The 26,511-nt window shown below is 40.5% G+C and overlaps 1 protein-coding gene across 1 annotated transcript in view; it reads left to right on the top strand.

The window, feature by feature from the left end:
* Positions 1 to 1,690: 1,690 nt before the first annotated feature.
* The window catches only part of SLC5A8 (solute carrier family 5 member 8), a 38,849-nt gene continuing 14,028 nt past the window's right edge, over positions 1,691 to 26,511 (top strand). The window contains exons 1-8 of the mRNA XM_084878310.1: positions 1,691 to 2,127; positions 6,496 to 6,561; positions 9,169 to 9,220; positions 13,980 to 14,047; positions 15,038 to 15,192; positions 17,212 to 17,352; positions 20,285 to 20,414; positions 25,533 to 25,621. Of these exons, the coding sequence (XP_084734436.1) occupies positions 1,777 to 2,127; positions 6,496 to 6,561; positions 9,169 to 9,220; positions 13,980 to 14,047; positions 15,038 to 15,192; positions 17,212 to 17,352; positions 20,285 to 20,414; positions 25,533 to 25,621 (1,052 nt within the window). The 5' untranslated portion in view covers positions 1,691 to 1,776. The remainder of the gene's footprint in view (positions 2,128 to 6,495; positions 6,562 to 9,168; positions 9,221 to 13,979; positions 14,048 to 15,037; positions 15,193 to 17,211; positions 17,353 to 20,284; positions 20,415 to 25,532; positions 25,622 to 26,511) is intronic.

The raw sequence follows: 26,511 nt of genomic DNA, 5'->3' as shown, positions 1-26,511 counted from the left end.
TACTAATATCTCGCAAGGCACTGATATATATCCTCAGTACCGATACTGGAATATATCCTCAGTGCTGATACTGGAATATAATACCGATACTGGAAATGGTCATGCCTTCTATATGCTTTCAAGTTCCTTCATCTAAGTTTATATGTTTATGCCTACGAATGTGACCAAGAGAACAAACTCTGAAATCAGATCTGGATTAAACATCTTAATCACCATTTCCTTGGGTAAGTGATTTAATCTTTCTTCGTGTGTGTAGCTTTAAAAAAAAAAATCTTTATTGTTGAAAGTATGACAGATATCTCCCTTCCCCCCATTGATTCCCTGTATCTGGCTTCAGCCCTCTCTCCAGGCCTTCCCAGCATGTTGTCTGTCCATGGGCTGTGCATATATGCATATAAGGTCATTGGTATCTTTCTAAACCAGTTTCCTCATTTGAAAAAATGGAGATACTCACTATCCCTAGTTGATGTGTAAGGTGTCAAGCATGTTACATGTCACATGGTAAGGATTATTAAGTAGTAGGTAGTATTAATGTTACAGCAACTTCATTTCTATGGAGACTGTTGAGCATCAAAAATATTGTTTAAATGAAAAAGCAGGCCACCACCGAGACCGGTTTGGCTCAGTGGAGAGCATCAGCCTGCAGACTGAAAGGTCCCAGGTTCGATTCTGGTCAAGGGCTTGTACCTTCGTTGCAGGCACATCCTCAGTAGGGGGTGTGCAGGAGGCAGCTGATCGATGTTTCTCTTTCATCGATGTTTCTGACTCTCTATCCCTCTCCCTCTTTGTAAAAAATCAATAAAATATATTAAAAAAATAAAATTAAAATTAAAAAAGAAAAGAAAAAGCAGGCCACCAACAGCACAGACTTCCTCCTCTCCTTTAAAAAACCTCTTACCTGCCTCAGGGGCGGGCACACCTCAGCTCAGTGCCCATTCGTTTCTAAATAAGGCAATCTAAAAAAACTCCAGGCGTAGGTTCTCCTAAGGACCCGGACTTTTGAACTGGAAAGCTAAAAGTAAAGGCGTGACCACTGCCCTTCGACCCACACACTCCCGGCATCACCTGCCTGCTCATTTAAATGGTGCATCTCATTGCGGAGCAGCTGATAAAAATGTGTGCTGGGCCGAAACCGGTTTGGCTCAGTGGATAGAGCGTCAGCCTGCGGACTCAAAGGTCCTGGGTTTGATTCCGGTCAAGGTACATACTTTGGTTGAGGGCACATCCCCAGTGGGGGGTGCGCAAGAGGCAGCTGATGGATGATTCTCTCTCATCAATGTTTCTAACTCTCTATTCCTCTCCCTTCCTCTCTGTAAAAACTCAATAAAATATATATTTTAAAAAATGTGTGCTGAGCGCTCCCAGCGCCTTGGCCAGACCTGGCTGGAGGCTCCAGTTCCGCGGCGCCAGGGAGATCCGGGCCACCCCTGCCGGCGGGGCACCTGGCCAGTCCTTAGCTGGGCTTGGGGTGGAGGGTCCCCGAAGGGCCAAATCCAGGGCTCCCTTGGCTGTAGCGGGTGCAGAGGTCGCTGGCTGCCAGCGCGTGTCCATCCCCTGGCCACTTGGCGAGGAGGACTGCCGGGGACAGACACCTGCAGGAAGACGCCTCCAATCCCCGCAGGGCGCCCCGCCCGCCCCGCCCGCCGCGCGGGGAAATAAGAAGCGCGCACCAGCCCTCCCGCCCGGGAGGAGGGAGAGCCGCTGCAGCTCGGGCTGTGCTCCTTGGAGGCGCCAGATTGCGCGCAGGTGCACCCGGGGACCGGCGACCGCACAGCCATGGATCCGTCGCGGGGCATCGGCACCTTCGTGGTGTGGGACTACGTGGTGTTCGCCGGGATGCTGCTCATCTCGGCCGCCATCGGCATCTACTACGCCTTCGCGGGGGACAAGCAGCAGACCTCCAAGGACTTCCTGATGGGCGGCCGCCGCATGAGCGCTGTGCCGGTGGCGCTGTCCCTGACCGCCAGCTTCATGTCCGCCGTCACCGTCCTGGGCACCCCCACCGAGGTCTACCGGTTCGGGGCCATCTTCAGCCTCTTTGCCATCACCTACCTGCTGGTGGTGGTCATCAGCGCCGAGGTCTTCCTCCCCGTGTTCTATAAACTGGGGATCACCAGCACCTACGAGGTAAAGGGTCAAAGGGGGGTGGGAGGGCAGAGGCTCCTGGAGGGATTTTCCAGGGAGCAGACTCAGCACCAAGCTGGTATCTCTCCCACCTGTCCCTGTGCAGGTCCATCTTCTCCCCAAGCCTCCCCTCTAGGGAAGAGGAAAAAAATAAAAATGAAAATCTTGGGACTTACTCTCAGGATCTCAGGGAAAAAGAGAGGCTTCTAAAGTAAATGGAGTGGTTGGGACTAGTGCTCGCTGAAGGTCCTTTCTGCCAAGTCTAGGATTCTGAATCAAGAAGAAAGATTTTAAAACTTTTTCTCTTGGGGGAGAGGGTGGGTCTTACCAGTCTCAGCTCTCCTCCTTGAAGTGAATCCCCTTGTTCCAGGTTCTCAGGCACCAATCACTTTCCCAGGATAGCGGGGGAGACATCCCCGCTCCACACACGCGTTTTCCAGAGAGGCAGGCATCCAGTGGTTAAGGTGCTGCTGTGTCTGTCATCTCAGTCCCTGTGTTTGAGACCAGATTCCACCCCTTACTAGCTAGGTAACCTTGGGTGACTTATTTAACTTTCTGTGCCTGTTGATTTCAACATGAAAATAGTAACACCACCTATCTCCCTCCGTCGTTGGGAGGATTAAATGAGATAGATGATGCAAGTGTACCAATTAAAATAGTATCTGCTAAGGGTAAGCGCTGAATAGATATTCGCTATCAGTGTCGGCATGGTGGTGGTGGTGGTAGAGGCAAGATCTTGGGATCGCTAGGAAGATGTGAGGGTCTTAAACAGTTCTTCCTTCTCTCACCACGGAAAGGTGCTTATAAGGAAAACCATCTTTCCTGCTGCGCAGGTCCCCTAGTTATAGTTTTTCTCAAGTTGTCTGCAGGAAAGGGCTTTGCAAAGATGGTGAGCGTTTGGTTTGAATGGGAGTTTTGTTGGGGAGGATAAAATAAGGTGACCAGACATCCCGCTTTTGGCAGGACAGTCCCATTTTTAACAATTTGTCCTGCGGCATTCATCTTTCAAAAAATCAGGACTTTTTTAAAACTCTGCAGGATGCAGGACAAATTGTTAGAAATCGGGACGCCTGGTCACCTTAGGGATAAAAGCTCAGGGCATGGGTGGGGCCTCGTTCAGTGCCCTCCGTGATCTCCTTCAACCAGGCACTCACCCAGGAGCCACATACACAAACCTGCAGAGGTTTCCTCTCTAATAGGCCATTATCTGGAGGGATCAGGCCCTCCTTCTCAGCAGCTGCCTCTCCTAGAGCTTAGAGAGTGTTTGCTGCAATCCAGAGTCACTGAAAGGTGGTTTCCTAGTAAGGCTGGTTCAACTGGTGCGATGGCACAATCAGTGATGGTGACAAACATCCTGGGTTCTAGTGATGTCATCCAGGGAAAGGCACACCAAGGGCAGATAGCATTGCCTTCCTCTCTGGTCATTGTGCTTGGGAGCACTCATTCATCACTTTAGTAGTGAGCAGGATGTAATTTCTGTTTTGCTCAAAGGTAACAAATTGGCTGCTCCAGGCCAAATTCAGTTTTCAGTCATGGTTGTTGTGTTTTTTGTTTTGTATGTGTGTGTGTGTGCGCGTTTGGTTTTTTTTTTTTTTCTTCTTTTTTTTTCTTTTATGGTGTTTTGGAAAAAAAGAATTTAGCATTTAATGGTAGTAGAAGTCAAATAAAATTCCAGATTCTGGCTTCTTTTGAAAACCCAAAAGACTGATGATACCGAGCACATATCCCCTGTGGCCACAGGGACTCCAATTTACAGCCATTGCTCAGTCCTTATTTCTTTTTTTTTTTAATTAATATTTTTAATTGATTTCAGAGAGGAAGGGAGAAGAGAGAGATAGAAACATCAATGATGAGAGAGAATCATTGATCAGCTGCCTCCTGCACGCCCCCTATTGGGGACAGAGCCCACAACCCAGGCATGCACCCTTGACCAGAATCTAACCTGGGACCCTTTAGTCCGCAGGCTGATGTTCTATTTACTGAGCCAGATCAGCTAGGGTGTCCCTCCTTATTTCTGTATGGAAGTCTCATTGTTGCATCTGCATGATTACTTTCTTGTGCTAGATAATTCTTTACCCGCATTTATGTCTTTATCAAAAATGCAAAAGGGAAAATGTGCAGGGGTGAAGAGAGTTATTGTTCCAAGGGATCTGTTAGAGAATGTATTTCTTAGAGGACATGGGGAATATTCCAACATATTCATATAGGAACTCCTGGCCAAGGCCACGCACCTCATGTACATCAATATTCCAACATATTAATATAGGAACACCTGATGGGTCCTGTAGGCATTTGAGTCTGTGGGCTCTGCTCTATAGTTAGCCAAGTCCAACACGCAGAGAGGGTTTGAAAAGCCTGGCAAGAGGACTTCAGTTTTCACAGGTGAATGCTGCTCTCATAACCACTGACCCGTGCCTCTGCAGGGCATGCGTTAACTCAACCAGAAACACATTTTCCACACATTTCCTGAGTGCTGGAGGCTAAGTTAGGAGGGTTCCAGCTAAAACAAACAAGAAAATCACTAATGCTTATTGAGTATTCTAGGCACTGGCTGCCTGTTTTATATACATTATCAAACTCGGTCCTCAAAACAATACTTATAAGGGAGGTATTATGAGAGCCCCACTTTTCAGACAAAGAGGCTCAGAATAAATTAAGCTATATAAGAGAGCGTGAAGCAAAGCAGACACTTGCCTAGAGGCTGTGCAGTGGGGCATATTGGCAGCTTCTGAAGGCTCTGGTGAGTCTTCTGGAGGAATATTTTGTTTTATGGTGAGTGACCAAGCCGCCCACATAGAATAAGAAGTCCAGCATTGAGTGATACTGGCATTCTCACTCAAGTATGAAATTTCTCCCTGTTTACAGTTTGTTAGCTAAAATCGGCTGTTCAGAAGCATTTTTGACATCTATTTATCACTGCCTTCAAAGTATAGCTCAGATAGGAGTTTAGCAACTTCCAGAGTCACAGATAAGAGTAAAATGCAGGAATGCAATTTCACTCATCACTTCTTCAGTATCTTTCTGGATCCAGTGAAATCTGTGTGTTTGAACTGAATTGTCCAGAACCTTAAAATTATTCAGTAGAAGTTTTGTTGTCCCTAAATTACTCAATATTCTGAGGACTATGACAGATCTTGATTGACTATAGGCACCTACTATTTTTCTCTAGTTTTGTCTGGAAATCCTAAGCTCTTCTCTGAACCTACTTTTCAGTGACCTGACCTTCTGGAAGGTCTCCAGGTATTTCTTTAGCAGCTCGGTAACCACTGATAGCTGAGATAATGATAGACTTCTTGGTTCTGTCTTGAGTTGGTCTTGTGTGAGGTTGAATCCTTAGGTTTGCTGGATCCATCAACCTCTGCGGTGGGTGGAGGGGGTAGGAGGGGGTGTTAACTTAATTGAATTAAGTTATTTGGTTCAACTCACTATATACATTTTTAACTTCATCACATTTTTTCTCTTCTATTTTCTTTAATTTTCAGCAATTTAGATGCATATACCCAGAAAAGGCAAATACTTCTCTGCCTGTTCATGTACATTCATTTTTAAATAGTTTTACTAAAAATATTTTGAAGAGATAACACTGCCCTGTTTCCAAGCTTACTTGATGGGTCTTCTAAAAAATCTTCCAAACCACCCTTGGATGATTTTGACATATAATTCACTGAGATTCAAATCTCAAGGCCTATGGATTTGAATACCAACTTCATGTCTTTCTTCTGAATGAACAGTTTACAACATTTCCCCATCCATTTATATAATTTGACTAGAGCTTGGTGCACCACAGTCATGGATGAAGCTGGGCTGAGAGGGAAGCCTGGGTCCTGGGTGCCAGAGGGAAGCCTGTGCTGACAGCCAGGAGAAGGAAGGCCTACTTTTGCATTAATTTTGTGCATCTGACCTCTAGTTCTGATGTATAATATAGGAAGTGAGCAGACTATATTATGAGATATAATAGATGTCAAGGAGAGTCGGAAGAATGTCAAGGTTGTTGGCTCTGAACAGAAATTGACTTGGGCTGACTTAAGTTAAAAAATTATTGGAAAACCAGCTGGCATGGCTCAATGGTTGAGTGTCAACCTATGAACCAGGCTGTCACAGTTCGATTCCTGGTCGGGACATGCAGGAAGCAGCTGATCCATGATTCTCTCTCATCATTGATGTTCCTCTCTCCCTTCCTTTCTGAAATTATATATATATAATTGGAAGAATATGGAGTGTTTGGCTACAAAAAGAGCAGCATCAGGGATTTTTCTGGGGGTGAGGGAACTGTTCTAGTATGAGTTCTTTACTTCCTATGCTGCTGATTTAGAAAAAAAAAAGTGTCCAGAAGTTCCACGTATTAACCATTTTTTCTTTTTTTGGAAACAGTATTTAGAACTTCGATTTAACAAATATGTTCGTCTCTGTGGAACAATCGTCTACATTATTCAAACAGTAAGTAACAGTCCTTTAATTTTTACCTTTTGTCATCTACAATGGTTTTAATCAAGGCATTAGGGCCACACGTTTTTGGTGAACACATGAACAATAAAAAAAGAGATGTTGAAAATAAGAGGAAACAAAAAAGCAAAAACACTTGTCAATACACAGCATCAACCCATAAGATCAGTGTTTTAACAAATGAACAGTGAACAGTGTTTAACAAATGACTTTTTCCTGGGAAAACCGAATGATATATGTGAATGTTTAATATTATATTGATTAAACAACAGTTACGTTGTTTTAGAAAAATATGCTTTTTCCCACCCAAGTGACAGTAAGGGCATTACTGAGATGACAAAGACTTTTGAAAGAGCTGTAGTAACTGAGAACGGAATTGGAACACTGGGAAAATAAGTAGTATGTTTCACAGTACTTTTGCAACATGTTTTCATGATGTAGGAAGACATTAGGAAATACCTTTGAAAGCATACTTAAAAAGTGAATGTGTTCTCTCTTTTAAAAATGGAACCCTAAGACCCAACTGAAGCAGTCACTGAGAGTAAAACAATAGAGCCATACACATTCTGGAGGTGTTTTTAAAACCAAGCACACAGTCCAGTAATTCAAGAGTATTCACTGATAGACATAATGGGAAGCCAAGATTTTCCAAGCAGTCTGTGCCAGAGAAGGCTTCCCGCCCCTCCTCCTGGCTGCTGGAGGCTTGTCGTGATCATTGTCACATGATTTATATCTACTGTTGGCAGCTAAGTGCTTTAGGGATGGGCTTGATAATGGAAGTCTAGGAAGAAGTTTTCATTCTCATCTTTCTTTATAATATATCTCTAATCAAAAACTACCAGAGCATTTGCTGTAGCACGGCAGAGTGCCTTTGTAAATTATTTGGCTAGAGTCCATTTCATATCGTAGTGAATTACATAACTTACGTCGGTCCTTAACACTTGCAGTATAAAAGGAAGGGGCCCTCTGGGATCTAGTAGACATTCTGACATGGAGCTGAGACCAGTAGCTTGCATTTACTAATAGTTCAGACCCTTTTTGGATCATTGTTAGAAATACCAACAGAGCCGAAACCGGTTTGGCTCAGTGGTAGAGCATCGGTCTGTGGACTGAAAGGTCCCAGGTTCGATTCCGATCAAGGGCATGTACATTGGTTGTAGGCACATCCCCGGTAGTGGGTGTGCAAGAGGCAGCTGGTCGATGTTTATCTCTCATCGACGTTTCTAGCTCTCTACCCCTCTCTGTAAAAAAATCAATTAAAAAAAAAAAAAGAAAAAAAAAAAAAAAGAAGTACCAACAGAAATGAAAAGTGGGGACTAGTGTTAGGAAGGTGGCCTGTGGTAACATTTTCAAATCTTCAACTTAGAATGATGACTGGAAAGCTAGTTCCTTCTTACAAAAAGAGAGAGCCTTTGCATCTCCCATATGAAGGACTGACTTCTGATACTACATAATATAATTCTTTTCATAATATGTTTGCATAGAGTGATCATAGAAGTAGCTTCTATGTGATATATTTGAAAGATCAAGTGCAATGAAGGTGATATTTTGAGAAAAAAGACCTTATTTATCTTATTCACTATTGTGCCTGGATTAATAAATATTTATTACATGTATGAATGAAAAAATGAATAATATAAAAACAAGTTGAAATGCAGTTTTGGTTGACTTTCAGTAGTTCATAGAGCAATTTAAAAAAAATATATATTTTTTATTGATTTTTTACAGAGAGGAGGAGAGAGGGACAGAGAGCTAGAAACTTCGATGAGAGATAAACATCGACCAGCTGCCTCTTGCACACCCCCTACCGGGGATGTGCCCACAACCAATGTACATGCCCTTGACCAGAATCGAACCCGGGACCTTTCAGTCCTCAGATTCACGCTCTACCACTGAGCCAAACTGGTTTCGGCCGTAGGGCAAATTTACATTTTTGTTTAATTAATGGACATGCAAACTTTTACAAACCAGTTTCCAAAATTTTCACTGTTTTCCTAATTAAATATGCATTCATTAACGGTTGTTTGAAGGCATAACAATAAGGGACCATTCACTTTTAAATTTCCATTATTTTAAAAAATTATTTTAGATCTAGGAAATTGATTTCTAGCTTGAGTTGATGGATCACTTTCTACACTAAGTACCACATGAAGAGTTCCTGTTTTGTTTTGTTTTTTAATTATGTTTTTTATTGATTTTGAGAGAGAAAGAGAAACATCAGTGTGACAGAGAAACATGGGTCAGTTGCCTCCTGCATGCATCCCTACTAGGTATCTGGCCCATAACCTGGGTGTGTGCCCTCACTGGGAATCAAACTAGCAACCTTTTTGTAATCAGGATGATACTCAACCAACTGAGCCACACCAGCCAGGGTGAGATTCCCTATTTTTATATAAAATTGGTCATAAGAGATTTTTGTAACCTATGATGATACCACAAATAGAAAAGGAGAATCAACCTTACTTAACTAACACTTTTCAAGTTATAAACAAATTTTATTAAGTGTATTAAAACTGCTGTTTTAATTCATAATTGAATTTGTAGAAAAATACAGATATTTTGTAATTTATATAATTTATTTGGTCTTCTTTTCCTCTCCAGGTACTGTATACTGGAATTGTTATTTATGCCCCTGCCCTGGCGTTGAATCAAGGTACATTTTAGAGTTACCAACTATGTCAATTTGTGGGTTCATTTTTAGTAACCTATTATTCTCTGGGAGATGGGAAATGGAGGAATGCTTCTAGTAACCTGCAGCAGCTTGAGTTAGGAAAGGTGGGCTCAGTGTTTACATTAGCAGTTTCTTTGGGTTCCTAGATCCATATCTCTAAAAGGTCTGCTCATTAGGATAGAATTCACTGGGCAAGTGAGTCTCTGGGAAGTGCCAAACAGCCATTCTCCATCCCTTCAGAATGAGCGCCTCCTATAGTCTAAATAGTGAATGACTCTACTTCTCTCTGTGGCTCCAACATTCAGCCCATCTCCACGAGGCATTTTTTTTTTTCTTGTGTAATTTGGCTCAGTTAGGTTGTAAAATCTGGGAGAAAAGTTTTTCTTCTCACTTTTAATGTGGTCCAAAGTACAAAAGAAAAAAATCTGTGTGCTTTGAAATACCTGACTGCTCCTCCTGCCAAAAGGACAGATGGCTATAGGGTCCTTATAAACAAATGTGTGAAGGTTGTACTGGTCAACAAATTACTATACTCTCTGGATTTGGGCAGATTACAGCAGTGAAACTGGGATAGTTTATTGTGTCAGATTCTCAAAAGGCTTCAGGGAAACTATATTCTTTGAATTCTTATCAAATGGATTCTGTGATTGGAAGAATGTGGTACAATAAAATGAAAAAAAAAAAAAACACAACAAAACAAAACACCTTGCTAAATCCACACTAATTTTTTAAAATTTCATGATAGATAGTAGTTATCACCCAAGTTTATAAAGTACAACAGTATCATTACAAAGAAGAATTCCACTGCATAATGTGCTCTTTTTAAAAAATATATATTTTATTGATTTTTTACAGAGAGGAGGGGAGAGGGATAGAGAGCTAGAAACGTCGATGAGAGAGAAACATCGACCAGCTGCCTCCTGCACACCCACTAGTGGGGATGTGCCCACAACCAACGTACATGCCCTTGACCGGAATCGAACCTGGGACCTTTCAGTCCGCAGACCAACGCTCTACCACTGAGCCAAACCGGTTTCGGCCATAATGTGCTCTTGACTTCTGAATGTGGCGCATGTTCCGTGTCAATAATACAAACATAAATGAATCATTTTATATTGAGTAAAAAACTGAACTATAAACTTCATAAGTTACATATTGGCTTTAAGTGTTAGGAAGATGTTGGCTTTAGGATTTAAGTAGCAGTTCTAGGGAAAAGAGAGCAGTACTTGCAATATGTAAAGAAACCAAGGACTCTGTTCCTACCAGTTTATTGGCCAACTCCCTTGGAATAAATAAGAACCTGAGGAACTATATTTTGACCACTTGAATATCAATTGTGTATTTCACAGTGACTAAAACAGTGGACATATTTCTTACTGTGTAACAGGTGCTCAGTAGAAACTTATTTAGCTGAATGGGAACTGAACATTTTCTAGGTCAAGTCTTTTCCTTTTTCATGGAAAACTTGGAGCGTCTACTAGAATAGAGAGGATAGCATATTGAATCCTAATGTACCCTTATCTCTACACTAATAGTTCTTAATTCTTGGTTTAATTCCCTCCCTGTTTCCCTCACTAGATTAGTTTGCTGTAAATCTGAGATAACTTATAATCTTTTATTAATTCATTGTCTTTTGAAAATAAATACATTATCTCCCCCCCCACTGAGTTTAATTGACATGTAACATGATGTTAAATTCAGGTATACAACTTAATGATTCGATATTTGTGGGTATTTTTTGCTAAGTGATCACCACAGTAAGTCTAGTTAACATTCACCACCATATGTGGTTATGAAATTTTTTTCTTCTGATGAGAGTTTTTAAGATCTTCTCCCTTAGCAACTTTCAAATATGCAATACAGTATTATTAACTATATTCACCATACTATACATTATTTTTCCATGACTTATGTATTTTATAACTGGACACTTGTACCAGGACATGTTTTTAAAATATTGTTATACCATCTTTATATTTAAAACATTTACATTAATACCTCATTTTTGTCCAGCAGGGGCCTTCTTAAGTTATCTCTTGAATTCTTTTGACATGATTTTCAGTAGTGTTTAATAGCTACCTGGAATGGCAAGATGTTTCAGTCTTATCTTGTACTAGAAATTTCCTGGTCCTGTCTATTTATTCTATTTCTTTTCAGTGGACAGAACTGGGGGATATATATTAAAGGAAACTTAAATTAAGAGTTTATACTAGCCCAGCCAGTGTCGCTCAGTGATTGAGAGTCAACCCATGAACCAGGAGGTCAGGGTTCAATTCCCAGTCAAGGCACATGTCTGGGGTTGCAGGCTTATCCCCAGTAGGGGACATGCAGAAGGCAGCCCATCAGTGATTAATCATTAATATTTCTATCCCCCTCTCCCTCTCCTTTCCTATCTCTGAAATCAATAAAAACATATTAATACTTCTACTTTTTCAAATTCAAATTTGGGTCTTTGCCTAACTAATTTGGTTATATATTTTGTCTCTTATTTTATGCTGAAACACTTGCATATGTGGGATAAACCCCATTTGGTCATGTTGTATAATTCTTTTTACACTTTTATCTTTTGATTTGCTAATGTTTTGTCGAGGACTTTTGCATCTGTGTTGAGAGATATTGGTCTGTAGTTTTCTCGTAATGTCTTTGTCTGTTTTTGGTATTAGGTTAATGCTGGCCTCATAGAGTGAGTTAGGAAGTATTTCCTCTGCTTCTGTCTTCTGAAGAGAGTTGGTATAATTTTTTTCCTTAAATTCTTCCTAAGATTCATCAGTAAACCTATCTAGGCTGAAGCCTTCTAGTTTGGAAGATTATGAGTTCAGTTTGCTTAATAGATATAGTCTACTCAGATTCCTACGTCTTCTTGTGTGAATTGTGGCAAATGGTGTCTTTCAAGGAACTGGTTCATTATCAAATTTGTGGCCATCTGGTTATCCTTCTATTTATATAATACTAGAGGCATCGTGCACTAAATTTGTGCATGGAGGGTGTGTCCCTCAGCCCAGCCTGCACCATCTCCAATCTGGACCCCTTCAGGGATGTTCAACTGCCCATTTAGGCCCAATCCCACCATCATGCCCAGTAAAGTCTGGGTGATATAGAGAAGGTATTTTCCTGTCAGTTACATTTGGGAACAGGTCATTAGCCAGGATAGGTGCAGCCACTGGGGTCTGGCCTAAACGGCCAGTTGGACATCCCTCTCACAATCCAGGACGCTGGCTCCCAATTTCTCACCTGCCTGCCTTCCTGATTGCCCCTAACCTCGTCTGCCTGCCAGCCTGATCACCCCCTAACCACTCCCCTGCCAGCCTGATTAATGCCTAACTGCTCCCCTGCCAGCCTGATTGCCCCTAAATACCGTCTCCTGCAGGCCTGGTCACCCCTAACTGCTCTCTCCTACAGGCCTGGGTTCCCCCCCCCCCCCCCAACTGTCCTTACCTTCAGGCCCTGTTGCCCCCAACTTCCCTCCTCTTCCAGCCTGGTCACCCCTAACTGCCCTCCCCTGCAGGTTTGATCACCACAACTGCCCTTCCTTGCAAGCCTGGTCCCTCCTAACTGCCCTTCCCTGATGGCTTGATCCCACCCAACTGCCCTCCCCTGCTGGCCATTTTGTGTCCACATGGGGACAGCCATGTTTGACTACATGAGGGCAACCATTTTCTGTGTTGGAATGATGGTCAATCTGCATATTAGTCTTTTATTAGATAGGATAGAGGCCTGCTGCACAGGTGGGGGCTAGCTGGTTTGCCCTGAAGGGTGTTCTGGATCAGGGTGTGGATTCCCTTGGGCGTGGGTGGCCTGGGTAAGGGTCCTGTTATGGTTTGCTGGCTCGCCAAGCCCCCCGGTGACCCAAGTGGAGGCCCTGGTATCTGGGATTCATTTATCTTCTATAATTAAAACTTTGTAGCCTTGAATGGAGTCCAGGGCCAGCCAGAGTGTGCAGGAAGCTGGGCTTCTTCCATTGCCAGAGAAACCCAAGTCTCCTGCTCACTTCGTGGCCGCAGCCATTTTTGTTGGGATTTATTTATCTTCTATAATTGAACCTTTATAGCCTTGAGTGGAGGCCTGGGCCGACCACGGTGTGCAGGAAGCTTGGTTTCCTCCATTGTCAGGAAACCCAAGTCTCCTGTTCACTCTGTGGCTGCAGCCATCTTGGTTGGGTTGATTTGCATACTGGCTCCTGATTGGCTAGTGGGCGTGGCTTGTAAGTGTAGTGGAGATACGGTCAATTTGCATATAATTCTTTTATTAGATAGGATAATATGCCCCTCTACTACGTAGGTAAATGGTAGAAACTTATATAAACTTTTCTCCACCTTAGTCCCATTTTAGTAACATGGACAACTTTCTTTCAAGGGCTAGTAGGATAGTGTGTTTATTTGAACTATGGTGACAAGTGCCATATCTAGGATTCTATTCAGGCCAAATAACTACCTCATAGTATTAAGCCATTTCTTAGCTTAATTATAATGTAAATGGGTTTTCATGTATTTAATTTAGCTAATTTCGAATCTGTGTATGGTATCTGAGGATAGAAACAGGTCTATTTAACTCAACAGGTAGAATTTTAAACTCCAATTGTTTTGGTACATCTTACAAGACTTGGACTTAGTTATAGGCAAGTGGGAAAGAGGTAGGTACCCAATAAATGATATGGCTTTCCCCTGATTTTGTTTTTGTTTTTGAGAAGTACTTTCATTATACATGGTTCACAGTTATACATGCATTTTCTTTTCTTCAACAGTCACAGGATTTGATCTGTGGGGCGCAGTGGTGGCTACAGGGGTGGTCTGCACATTCTACTGCACGCTGGTATGTCAAGAACATTGTTTCTCTTTTCACTCTACACACTTGCTTTGCAAAATCAAAAATTCCAGTAGCTGTGTGCTGCAATCAGGGTTGTTTACACTACTCGCCTATCTCCCACAGTATAACTTTTTTTGGTAGGGAATATTCAGTCTGGGGTAAAACTTGATCCTTTGTAGATCAGTCATCATAACTGAAAATATTTTCTTTCATCTGAACCATGCAATGGTCCCTAATCTTATCTCCTAATTCAACCTTACTGTTGCCAAGTTATTATAGCTTTGTTTATATTATCCCTCAGCTCAGGAATCTGAGATAACTTTTCATTGCAATTGAAGAACCAGTATGTCAAGGGCATCAATACTCCCCTGGATGTTGGTCCTTAGAGTGGTGCAAGTCTTATGGGCTCTGTGGTGGTTTAGATTTTAACTCTTTAATTGCTGGATGTTTTAGGAGATAGGGTCTCCTCCTAAAAGGAGGGGCTGTTTCAGCCGATACGAAAGGGACTGAAGGGGGAGACACAGGAAGTGTGTGGCAGTGGCTAATACAAAACAGTTTTAGTGTTTCAACTATTGATATGACCTTCTGTGTGCAGACTGATTGCAATTCAGCCCTGCCTATAGTATAAACATCTATGATATTGCTGTTGCAATTTGATTCTGAATTTTCTTCCCAACAATCTCTCCATACCACTCCACTTTACTCCAAAAATACATATATGTCTACATTCAACATAGCATATACTTTGACCTATAAATGCTTTCACCCATGCTGTTTTATCTGCTGGGAAGACCTTCTATCTTTGCCTCTCGTATGTTTGAAAGTTTGTCTTAAGCATCACCTGCTCTTGAAGGTTCTTCCAACCTGTCTCTCTGGGGTGTATTTCTTGGCCAATGTCCGTGAATTCTGTAAGTTTTAACAGCATAATTCATAAGCATACAGGTGCTTAATAATGTCTGATAGAAACATTAATCCTAATATACTTTCCCCTCAAAGGGTGGTCTGAAGGCAGTTGTCTGGACAGATGTGTTTCAAGTCGGGATCATGCTGGCAGGATTTGTTTCTGTGATCATACAAGCTTCAGTGGTTCAAGGGGGAATCGGCAATATTATAAATGATGCCCGTAATGGTGGAAGACTAAACTTCTGGAAGTAAGTTGCTATTTACCTCTTGACTAATTGAATATTCCTTTCATTTTTGTTTTTCTGTGAAAACGATATCTTTATTGAAATAATAACCTTACATTAGAAAACAAACCACTAAGGATGTGGCATAGAAATTGAAGCTGGCAAGTAAATGTGTAAGGTATCTAAGAAGTTAAATCACTCAGATGGTACTTAAATCAGTTACATGGTACTTAGGATGGTCTTCCTCCTGAGAAGGGATTGATTGCTTCCCTAGGTGGTTTGGCTCAGTGGATAGATCAGTGGCCTGTGGAGTGAAGGGTCCCAGGTTTGATTCAGATCAAGGGTACATGCCCAAGTATTGCAGTCTTGATCCCCAGTAGTGGGTATGCAGGAGGCAGCTGATCAATGATTCTGATCATTGACGTTTCTATCTCTCACTTCCTCTCTGAAATCAATAAATATATATATATATATATATATATATATATATTATATATATATATATAATATATATATATATATATATAATTTTTTTAAAAGAGTATATGCTTTCAGATAATAAAGTCTGGATGAGTTGCAAGGGTGGGTTAGGGTGATAAGGGAAGAGATAACAGATAGATAAGGAAAGGAAACCTCTTAAGAGAAAAGCACTAAAAGTGATTTCATTTTGATAGTTCTTGGTTTCAAGCAGCCTGGAGAATTTATTTCTGATATTTATATTGCCCTTGCATTAATAGTATGTTATTATGATGCCATTTATCATTATTATTATTATTATTATTATTATTATTATTGAGGCCCGGTACATGAAAATTCATGCACAGGGGTGTCCCCTCAGCCCAGCCTGCACCCTCTCCAATCTAGGATTTCTTGAGGGATATCCCACTTCTGGTTTGGGCCTAAACTGGCAGTCAGACATCCCTCTCACAATCCTGAACCCCTGGCTCCTAATTGTTTGCCTGCCTGCCTGCCTGATCAGCCTTTACTGCCCCCCATGCCAGCCTGGTTGCTTCCAACGGCCCCCCTCTGCTAGCCTGGTCACCCCATGCAGCCTCCTTGTTCAGTTGTTTTGTTGTTCCTCACCCCCTGCCAGTCTGGTTGTATGCAGCCATCTTGTGAGGGCATGAAGGTTAATTTGCATATTGCCTCTTTCTTATATAGGATTATATCATATATATAGTATATACGTATAAATATTTAATCTGCATTATATGCTATTATATATTATTTCATGAGCATTGACTAGAAAAGTTATGGCTGATGCCTCAAGTGTCAGCATAACACTTGATAGAACATGTGTTCAACAGCTGTTCAGTTTTCCTAAAGAAGAATTAATAGAGAAACTAGATATTTCACCACAAATATTAAATGTGGAAGGTGAGCTTTCTTTGTAACAATATTTGGTACAAGTCATAAAATGACTTTCAACTGTTAATATTTACCTTGTGCACATAGTATTTTAAGAAAGCACAATTATAATGGCATGGCAATTTTAGAACATGAAAACCTTTAAACTATTAATTGACTGAATTCTTAATATGACTATAAATTAGAACTATGACTATACATGTGCTAGGAGAAGAATTAGACACACAAGATGTATCAAGTTGTGTTTATTTCAGTACATTACCTATTGCTGTGATGTATTTAGGACCCTTCACTTTCTTTTTTTAAATTTTTAAATATTTCTTAGCTTCATGGTCTTCTCTGATTACAGAACGGCTTGTTTAATTTATTTTCTGTGGACACAAGAGAACAATTTACATAAATGCTCAGAATGATTAGAATATTAATGTTTCCCCAATCCCATCTAGAATACCCAAACCTCTTACTGTATCAATTTTATTTCATTGAACTGAAATTAGGAATATTTCTGCCATTTATAATTACTTAATAAATGTGTACATATGTGTATATATTTATGTAGGTTTACATTGCTTGTTTCCAAAAATAATCTGGGAGAAGAGGAGATTCCTATATGGTGTTTTGTGGTTTTTTTTTTTGCCAATAGTTCAGATTTGTTTTCTGTTTGTTTTCATTTAGTTTTAATCCTAATCCTTTGCAAAGACACACATTCTGGACAATTATTTTAGGAGGAACCTTCACGTGGACCAGCCTGTATGGTGTCAACCAATCCCAAGTGCAGAGATATATTTCCTGTAAAAGCAGATTCCAGGCAAAACTGTAAGCCTAACTATAGTATTTTTATCATAATTATCCATTAATTGTCTTTATAGAAACTCTTTCATAAGTTAAGCTTACATGTGCTCAAGTTTGTTTTTGGTATCATAAAATTCCAACAGGTAAATGATGTACTTACTTATGAAAGGATGAAGTAGAGCAAGTGGTACTGTGTGTTTGAAATAATATATTTAAAATCTTTATATTAATTATTAAAACAAATCTTACCAATAGTTATATATTATTCATCTGTTTGTATAAGGAATTGTGGGGAAATTTGTAAATACATGGCTCTTGTCATGAAGCATCTTAGCAGCCAATTAGGAAAATATGCTCAAGTATGTAAAAAGTGAAAAAACACTAGAGAGGTATAGCAGTTCCATGAAATACTGTAACAATAGAGGGAATGTTCCAGAGCATTAAATTGCCAGATGTACTGGTGTGTTTTATTTTCAAACACAGTCATGGGTTTATTATCCTTCTCTAGGACTTGCTATTTGAGTGATCCTGGGCAAGTTACCTAGTCTCTCAGAACTTCAGTTTCTAAACTTGTAAAATGAACATAAGACATATTATACATCTCATGGAAGGGATAGTAGAATACTGTGTTCAACACAGAGATGGTAGGGGGTCTCATAAATGTGAATTCCTTTTTCCACCTCAAATCATGGGATGTGAATCCTGGTTGAGAGATTTCTGTCAACCAGCAGATCCTGAAGAATGACCACATGTGGCAGGTAGAGAAGAGAGAGAGAGGATTTCAGGTAGGCAGTCATCTGGACAAAGCACAGAGGTCAGAAGGACCTCATGGTCAGAGAACTCTCAGGCCCATCTTAGCTCGAGCCAAGAGTCGGAAGAGTGGCTGGTTCTTTCCCAAAAGGCCTCCGGTAAGCTTGTGACCACCACTCCTCATGCTGATGAATAGGCTGACTCAGTCCACAGGCATTTAGGGGCTTCGGAACTCTAAATAGAGTGAATAGGAGTAATAAAGTGATTGGAGCAGGAGAAGGAGTGGCAATTCTATTTCTGTTCAAAGGAGAACATGAAAATATTGTGATGTCCCATGTCAGAACTCAATATATGGAGAGTAAATTAGGTTAGATGTTACCTGTCTTTGGATAATCCCACAATGAAAAATCGATGTGAATATGAGTACAATAACTGGATAGGCAATCCCCCAAAAGCGAGCTTAGAAGTTGTGGTATTATAAGGAACTTTGAAGACATGTAATGTATATATCCAGCAATCCACCAGAGGGGAAATATATATTAGAACTGATGCTGTTCCCAAAGTAATTGTGCGCATGCTCTTCTATTATGTTGGGAACACAAAGCTCAAAAAGCCCACCTTTATAACTATAAGAACACTATTGAAGCTTTCTTAAAAAGAAACAATTTCCTTCTGAATAGCCCAGTGGGTCTCCTTAATGAGGCAAACTCCCAGGGCTCAGGGGCACCATTTTCTCTGGCTTTCCAACACTGGTTCCATGGGAAGAATGAATCCCAGCCCAAGAGTCTGACTTACCCTGTTTGACTGGAGACAACAACAGATGTTGATAACTGACCTATTTGAATACCATTAAAATAAATAAAACGACATGGTAAAGTATTACACTCACATATAAGCAAGGGAAGTATCTGAACAGGAAAATGTCTGGGTATATTTTCTATGATTTTGAGATAAGAATTTATAGTTACTTATTCTATTTTTAGACAATAACAAAGCACAGTGAATTTAGTGAGTCAAGGGAAAAGGCTAGCAGTCTGTTGTTTGGCACCTATTGGGCGGATCTCCCAGAAACAGACTCTGAGATGGAGGTTAGCATGCCAGCCTCTCTCAGGGAAGTGAAGGAAGGGAAGAAAACAGTATTGGCCAGAGGGAGAAGTTGGACTGTGATACAGCCTCAACAGAGACTTCCGGGAAACTCTAAAGCTCTAATGATCCTCCAGGCTCATCCCAGGTGAGGGTGAGGATCCCTCTGAATCCATTGGTCATTAGACACTCCATGACTGTGGGCATAATACTCCTCTTTGCTCTTGGGCAGATTATCACAGTGTCTACTATAGCACCACTGGGGAGAAATGTAGACACCTTAGTGAGAGAAATTCACTATTCAACTGATTATTAAGGCATAGCATTCAATGGCATCAATACTATTATAATAATATCAACGACTACCACTTAGCAAATGTTTATTACTTGTAAGCTCTGTGGCGTATGATATATATTATTTCATTTAGTCTTACAACTCTGTGAGGTTAACATTGTTAGCTCTAGGTGAAAATGAAGAAACTGAGAATCAGAAAGGCTAAATCATTTTCCCAGAGTCACGTATAGTTGGTAGAGAGGTGATTTATGTTCAGTTCTGGCTCCAACACTGTTCTATAAACCTTTGCATTCCCATGGGGTGCACATTGTGTATTATAATGCTGAACATTGTTTGGGAAGATGCTGTCTATGAAATATAGGCTTGCTTTTCATACTTAATGGATGGTCTGACAAACCACATTTAAACAGGTTTGATGAGTTGCTATGTGGATGCTAAGTATATTTAGTAGTTTATAATTGTACCACTTTTAAAAGGAAAATGAGTAATTGTTCCTGATCTGGTGACTATTAAAACCTTCATGACAAAAAACCCTGAGGTAGTATAATTAGATACCATTATAAAGCTAATAATACCCTTGGAACTCCAACCAGGAGAGAGCATTCATTCATTCAATGGGAAAACATCACCTAAGTATTTCCAAGCACATTGTTGATCGATGCCATTCATAAAAAGTTAGGCCAGGATAAGATAGGTAGCATTTATGATAAAAGATAATGTACATTTATTGAATATAATCATGGAAGTTTTCTTCTGTCTGTGTAACAAATTTCCTCTTCTTTGGGATGGAAATCACAGCTGTTTACTGGCTTGTTTTCTCTTCTCTAGGTCTCTCTACATCAATCTCGTGGGACTCTGGGTAATCCTCGTTTGTGCAGTGCTTTGTGGGCTCGCCTTGTATTCCAGGTACCAGGACTGTGATCCTTGGACAAACAATCAAGTGTCTGCACCAGACCAGGTTCAGTACCATGTTTTTCTTACATGTGCATTAGTGACATTCAGAATGCTTATTAGTTGGGAGGGAAGATATGCATGTTCTTATAGATAAATAGTAAATAGGTACAATGTAATCATCTTTAATTTCTATGAAGCATTTGGCAGGTATAGCAAGAATAAAGAGTGCTGTATCCAAGTTTAAAATATTGAATACCAAAAAAATTTCAAGCCAAGTGTTAAATAGTTCAAGAAATAATGCAAGGCTGGTAGTAGAATTGTAAATGTAGTTTTAAAAAGCCAAAACTATATATAAGCCATATTACTATAGAACATTTTGTCATATTGTTAGATATCCCATTTATAAATAGTTTACTTTTCAGTTTTATTTTGGTTTTAATATAATCCTATCTAATAAAGGAGTAATATGGAAACTGACCATCACTCCAAGACACAAGATGGCTGCCCTCATGTGGTCAAAGATGGCTGCCCCCATGTGGACACAAGATGGCTGCCACAAAATGGCCAGCAGGGGAGGGTAGTTGTGTGCAATTAGGGCTGAGCAGGCTGGCAGAGGAGGGGAATAGGGGGAGGCTAGGCCAGCAAAGGATGGCAGTTAGGGGTGACCAGGCCAGCAGGGGATGCCTGGTTGGAAGCAGTTAGGCGTCAATCAGGCTGGCAGGGAAGTGGTTAGGGGTGATCATGCTGGCAGGCAGAAGCGATTAGGGGAAATCAAGTAGAGGCACGCAAGCAGTTGGGAGCCAGCAGTCCTGGATTGTGAGAGGGATATCCAACTGGCTATTTAGGCCTAACCCCAGTGGTTACACCTATCCTGACTAATGATCTGTTCCCAAATGTGACTGACAGGAAAATTCCTTCTCTACATCACCCAGACTTTACTGGGCATGACGGTGGGATTGAACCTAAACGAGCAGTCGGACATCCCTGAAGGGGTCCGAGATTGGAGAGGGTGCAGGCTGGGCTGAGGGATCCCTCTCCCCCGACCATGCACGAATTTTGTGCACTGTGCCTCTAGTACTATAATAATCTATAATAATAAAAGCATAAAACACTAATTAGACTGGGCATCCTTCTGGTCAAAGCTGGGCTTGTGAAGAAAGTGTAGGTCCCGGGTGTCTGCTAGTGACTGGAGGGAAGCCAAGGTCCCAGTGCCAGAGGGGAGCCAGTGCTGGTACTGAGGTGAAGGAACTTTGCACTCTTGCACAAATTTTGTGCATTGGGCCTCTAGTATTAGTTATATTAGTTTTAGGTTTACAATATAGTGATTTTGTTATCAGTAGAAGTGGGGTATCTCTTCCCTCACTGGGTGCTGGGGGTCAGGTTCTCACACTATCTTGAAAAAAAGAATTTTCTAAGGTTTGTACAGGAGGATGAGTAATTTTTATTTGCATGTAATTACATCCCTGCATTTCTAAAATCCCATTTCCCTTAAACTAGTACTGTAAAAATGTGCAGAGGGATTCAACAGAGCTAAAAGCAAAGCCAGTGTCCAGAGCTCTTTTCCTATAGTGAGTTGGGTCCAACAGAACATCAGGCTAGTTACAGTCCATTGCGTATGGCCACATGGCCCTGAGCCATGTGAAGAATGCAGCAGAGTGCATCCTCTGGACCAAGAGAGCCAGGAGCCCAGGGCACAAGAGAGAACTGTTTTGTTTAGCACAAGCATGTCAAACTCTCAGCCAGCCTTGAGTTTGACATGCTTCGTTTAGGAGTTTAAGTATCTCAGATTTCACATCCTTGTAGTGGCTACACCTGTCCTGGCTAATGACCTGTTCCCAAGTGTTACTGACAGGAAACTACCTTCCCTATATAACCCAGACTTTACTGGGCATGCCTGCAATATCTGCCTTCCCTTTGCTCCTTCCCCGTTAATTAATAACCAAATTATTTACAATGGTATCAACTTGACATTTTTATACATACATTGTGGTCATCCCACTAATTCAAGTGATCATCTGTCACCTTGCAAACGTACCACATTATTATTGACTATAGTCTCCTTAATTTTCAGTTTTTAAATGACAGAAAAATGGATTGAGTGATGAACATTTACTGAATATCAACTATGTGACGAGATTCTGTGCCATGAGCTTTGCCTGCTTTATCTCATTCTCACACCCTTGTGATTATAATCTTACAGATAAGGCAATGAATGAATCTCAGGTTATAGAAAATTTCCAAGGTCACATAGCTAATAAATAAGAATAGCTGTAAACACTCATAAAATACTTGCCATGGGTCTGGCATTATCATAAGTGCTTTGTATAAATTTCAACTTTTAATTCTCACTGCTATCCTCTGAGGTAGGTTCTACAATTATCCTCCTTTTAAAGAGGAGGAAAAGGAGGCACAGAAAAATTAAGTAATTAGCTGGTAAACCTGGAGCCAGGATTGAAGCCCAGGCAGACTGCCAATAGAGTCCTAACTTTGAACCTCTACGCCATATATATATATATATATATATATATATATATATATATATATATATATATATATATATATTTATCATCTTTCAGAAAGTGTAGCTAGAATTCAAACCCAAGTCTACCAGAGTACAAAGCCTAAGTTCTTTTAGTTCTTGTCATAATTATTTTCTAAGACTCGCTTGTCAATCAAGTACCCAGGGGTCTCATTAGAATTGAAGATAGGCTGAATTTTGTATTGGTGCAAATGCATAACATATTCCCAGAAAGATATAATCTGTGTATCTCATTCCTCTCTTAACACATGCCCTCCTTTTGATAAGCAGATCCTTCCTCTTTTTCCAGAGAATCTAAGAATCATGTTTACTCTAAAGTTGGAAGCACTCTTTCATTGTATTCTCTCTAGTCAAGAATATTTGTGATTTTTTTTTTTGTCAATCTTTAATGTCTGCAGTTTTTAACATGAACACAAAAGAGATTAAAAGAAAGTCTCTAATATGCCTTCTACTTACCCTGAGCAAACTACTCCCTCCCCCCCCAAAAAAAGCACATGCTACAACTTTCAACCCTTGAGGCTCCTTGTTATAAAAAGCTTGTACACATACACAGATCACACAGAGAGTGTTTGCTAACTTTCTGAAAAATAAAAAGGTATTCTCCTTACAGGGTATTTCCAGTAATGTGTTGTTATTTCAGTTAAGATTTCACTGGGGATGCAATACAGATAAGGCCCAGTTAGTAGAAGATGATATGGACATCTCAACTGAGGAATGTAAAGATATATTTCTGCTACCCTCTGCAGGACCTCACCCTGAGGAGGGAGGATTACTACCTAGATATAGTTTTACTAATTTCGTCTAGTCAGCCTTACCTCATTGATTCTGTCTATACCCGAGAGGAACGCTCAGAATATGAAATATTATACCAAAGATTTTAAGAAAAGTTGATGACAGGGTAGAGCAGGGGTCTTCAAACTACGGCCCGCGGGCCACATGCAGCCCCCAGGGGAGTCTGATCCTGCCCGCCAGGTTTTTTGGGCAGTGTACGCAGCCAAGGTGTTACAGTAGGAATTAGTAGTTCATATAGTCCGGCCCTCCAGCTCTCTGAGGGACCGTGATCTGGCCCCCACTTTAAAAAGTTTGAGGACCCCTGGAGAGGATTTTAGATCTCATTATAACACTAACAACAGATGATTTACTTTTGCTTATGTAGAGACTATTGCTTGGAATTAAACTTGTAAGATATCTTAGAAAAATGGGGTCTTAATCTCATAGAGAAGTGCTATTCTCATTTCCTATGAATAGTTAGTAAGTGTTGGAGAACATGGGGGAAGAAGCATTGCTAAGAGAATTCAGTTCATACCCTTGAAACAAGGAATATGTTCAATATCCCATCCACAGACCTTTGTTGAATGAAATCAAAGAGTCTGATAAGGTAGGGGCTTCATCCACTCTGTACTATGGGAGAAAGGAGCAATAATGTTTCAATGCAAATGAGAGGACATGGTTTTCTGGAAAATTATCCACTTAGGCCCCTTTTGATTTAAACATCATTTTTGCTGCCCTAGCCTGTTGGGTTCAGTGGATAAAACGGCAGCCTGCGGACTAAAGGGTCCCGGGTTTGATTCTGGTGAAAGGCGGTACCTTGGTTGCAGGCTCAGCCCTGGTCAGGGCTCATGTGGGAAGCAACCAATTGATGTGCCTCTCTTTCTCTCCCCCCTCTCATCTACTCTCTCTAAAACTCATTGGGGAAAAATATATCTTTGGGTGAGGATTAACAAAAAAAATAAAATAAATTTTGTCAATAGTTTGCATTGTAGCACAGTGCCGAAGTCATACACCTTGCTATCCTTATTATTTAATATTTATTTTTTAAAGTAATTTATCAAAAAAGCAAGTTGGTATCAGGAACTTTTTTGTTGTTTTTATTAATCCTTACCCAATGACATGATTGTAGATTTGAGAGAGAGAGAGAGAGAGAGAGAGAGAGAGAGAGAGAGAGAGATCAATTGGTTGTCTTTCTGTATGTGCCCTGGACTGGGCTCAAATTTGCAATCTTTTGGTGTATAGGACAAGGTTCCAACCAACTGAGCCACACCAGCCAGGGAGGTGTCAGGAACTTTTAAAAGAGAAGGCAGGTATTTACTGACATAACTCTCCACTTGTCACTGTGTCTCATGCTGCTGTAATTATACTTTCAGTTCTGGGCAGTGATTGAAGTTCACAAGGATAGCCTTGAGTCATCAAGTAAGGTCACGTTAAGTAACTGCTGCTTACTTAAGCACAGAGGTGTATAAACTAGTTCCTTTAAGTCAATTTATTATTTCAAAGAATGAGAATAGCTATCTTTTAGTAAGCATCTACTATATTCCATATACTGCACTAATAGCTTTATATAGATTATCTACTTTAACTCTTACAGCAACTCTATGAGGTTTGTATTATTACCCTTATTTTACAGATGAGGAAACTGAGGCTCAGAGAAATTAAGTAAAAAGAGCCACATCTGAGCCTATAGCCTTAACTGCTATGCTCTTCTTTAAGTCCAAGCAGTCTAAAAAAATTTAATTTTAGATATTTGGAAATTTCAATTTTGTGGAATAGCTACCTTTAGGTCTCTAAAAACACAGAATAAATGAGGCATTGATGAATTTTATTTGGTAGCCTATAGTACTCAGCCTAAATTTTGGAATTTTTCAGCTCATGCCTTATTTGGTCCTGGACATTCTGCAAGATTACCCAGGACTTCCTGGACTTTTTGTGGCCTGTGCTTACAGTGGAACATTAAGGTATGTACTGTGACTCTAGTAATACATGGTTTCCTTGTTGAGATATTTCTTTTTTTATTGGCTTTTTTTATTGGATAAAACCAAATTCTAGACATGGATACAAATGGCCCAAAGGAGACAGTCTGCTTCAGTATCCTCTGTCGGTCCAACTTATCTCTATGGGCTAGCAGTCTGTTATCAGCTTCCACTTTAGCTTGGTACCTACTGTCTAACACACTATCATGTGCCCTATGGAGTAACAATAATGGTGATGCGTGATGGTGGCTTTCACTAATTATCAAAAACGGGTGCCCATAGTCTTGGTTTAAAATATATATGTGGTTAAAATGTGGCCAAATAGAAAATTAGAATTAAAAAGTCCTATTGACATGTTGAATAATATATTTGTACTTGAACTCACTCATTTCACTTTCTTTCTGTGTTTGCTCCAGGGAATTCTTATTAATAACAGAGTATAGCATATGTTAGTGAGGAACCAGGAAATTAATATTATTTATACTTATGACATATGTTAGTGAGGACTTATGAAGATAGTTCTTCTGTGCACAGAGAAAAGTATGTTTTAAAGTCATCCTATAAAATAAAGATATAATATGCAATTGGTCGTTATGCTGCGGAGCATAATGACTGACCGAGTAACGACTGGAATCACGGATCAGCAGGTGGGTGGAGCAGTGAGCTACAAGCGGGTTAGGGCTGCAAGCTATGAGGATGGGTAAGAGGGAAGAGGGAGCTATAGGAGGATGGGGCAGCGGGCAGAGAGCTACTGGAAGGCGTCAGCAAGCTACTGGTGCACGGATTCATGTGTAGGGCTACGAGTTATATAATAATACTGCATAACCTATATAGATTCTTTTCATAGACACCGAGGATTAATTGCAACATGGAAG

This window comes from Pipistrellus hanaki (genome assembly GCF_964339955.1).
Source record: "Pipistrellus hanaki genome assembly, chromosome: 3".
In the NCBI taxonomy this organism is placed as follows: domain Eukaryota; kingdom Metazoa; phylum Chordata; class Mammalia; order Chiroptera; family Vespertilionidae; genus Pipistrellus; species Pipistrellus hanaki.
This window is presented reverse-complemented; position numbering and strand designations above follow the sequence as displayed.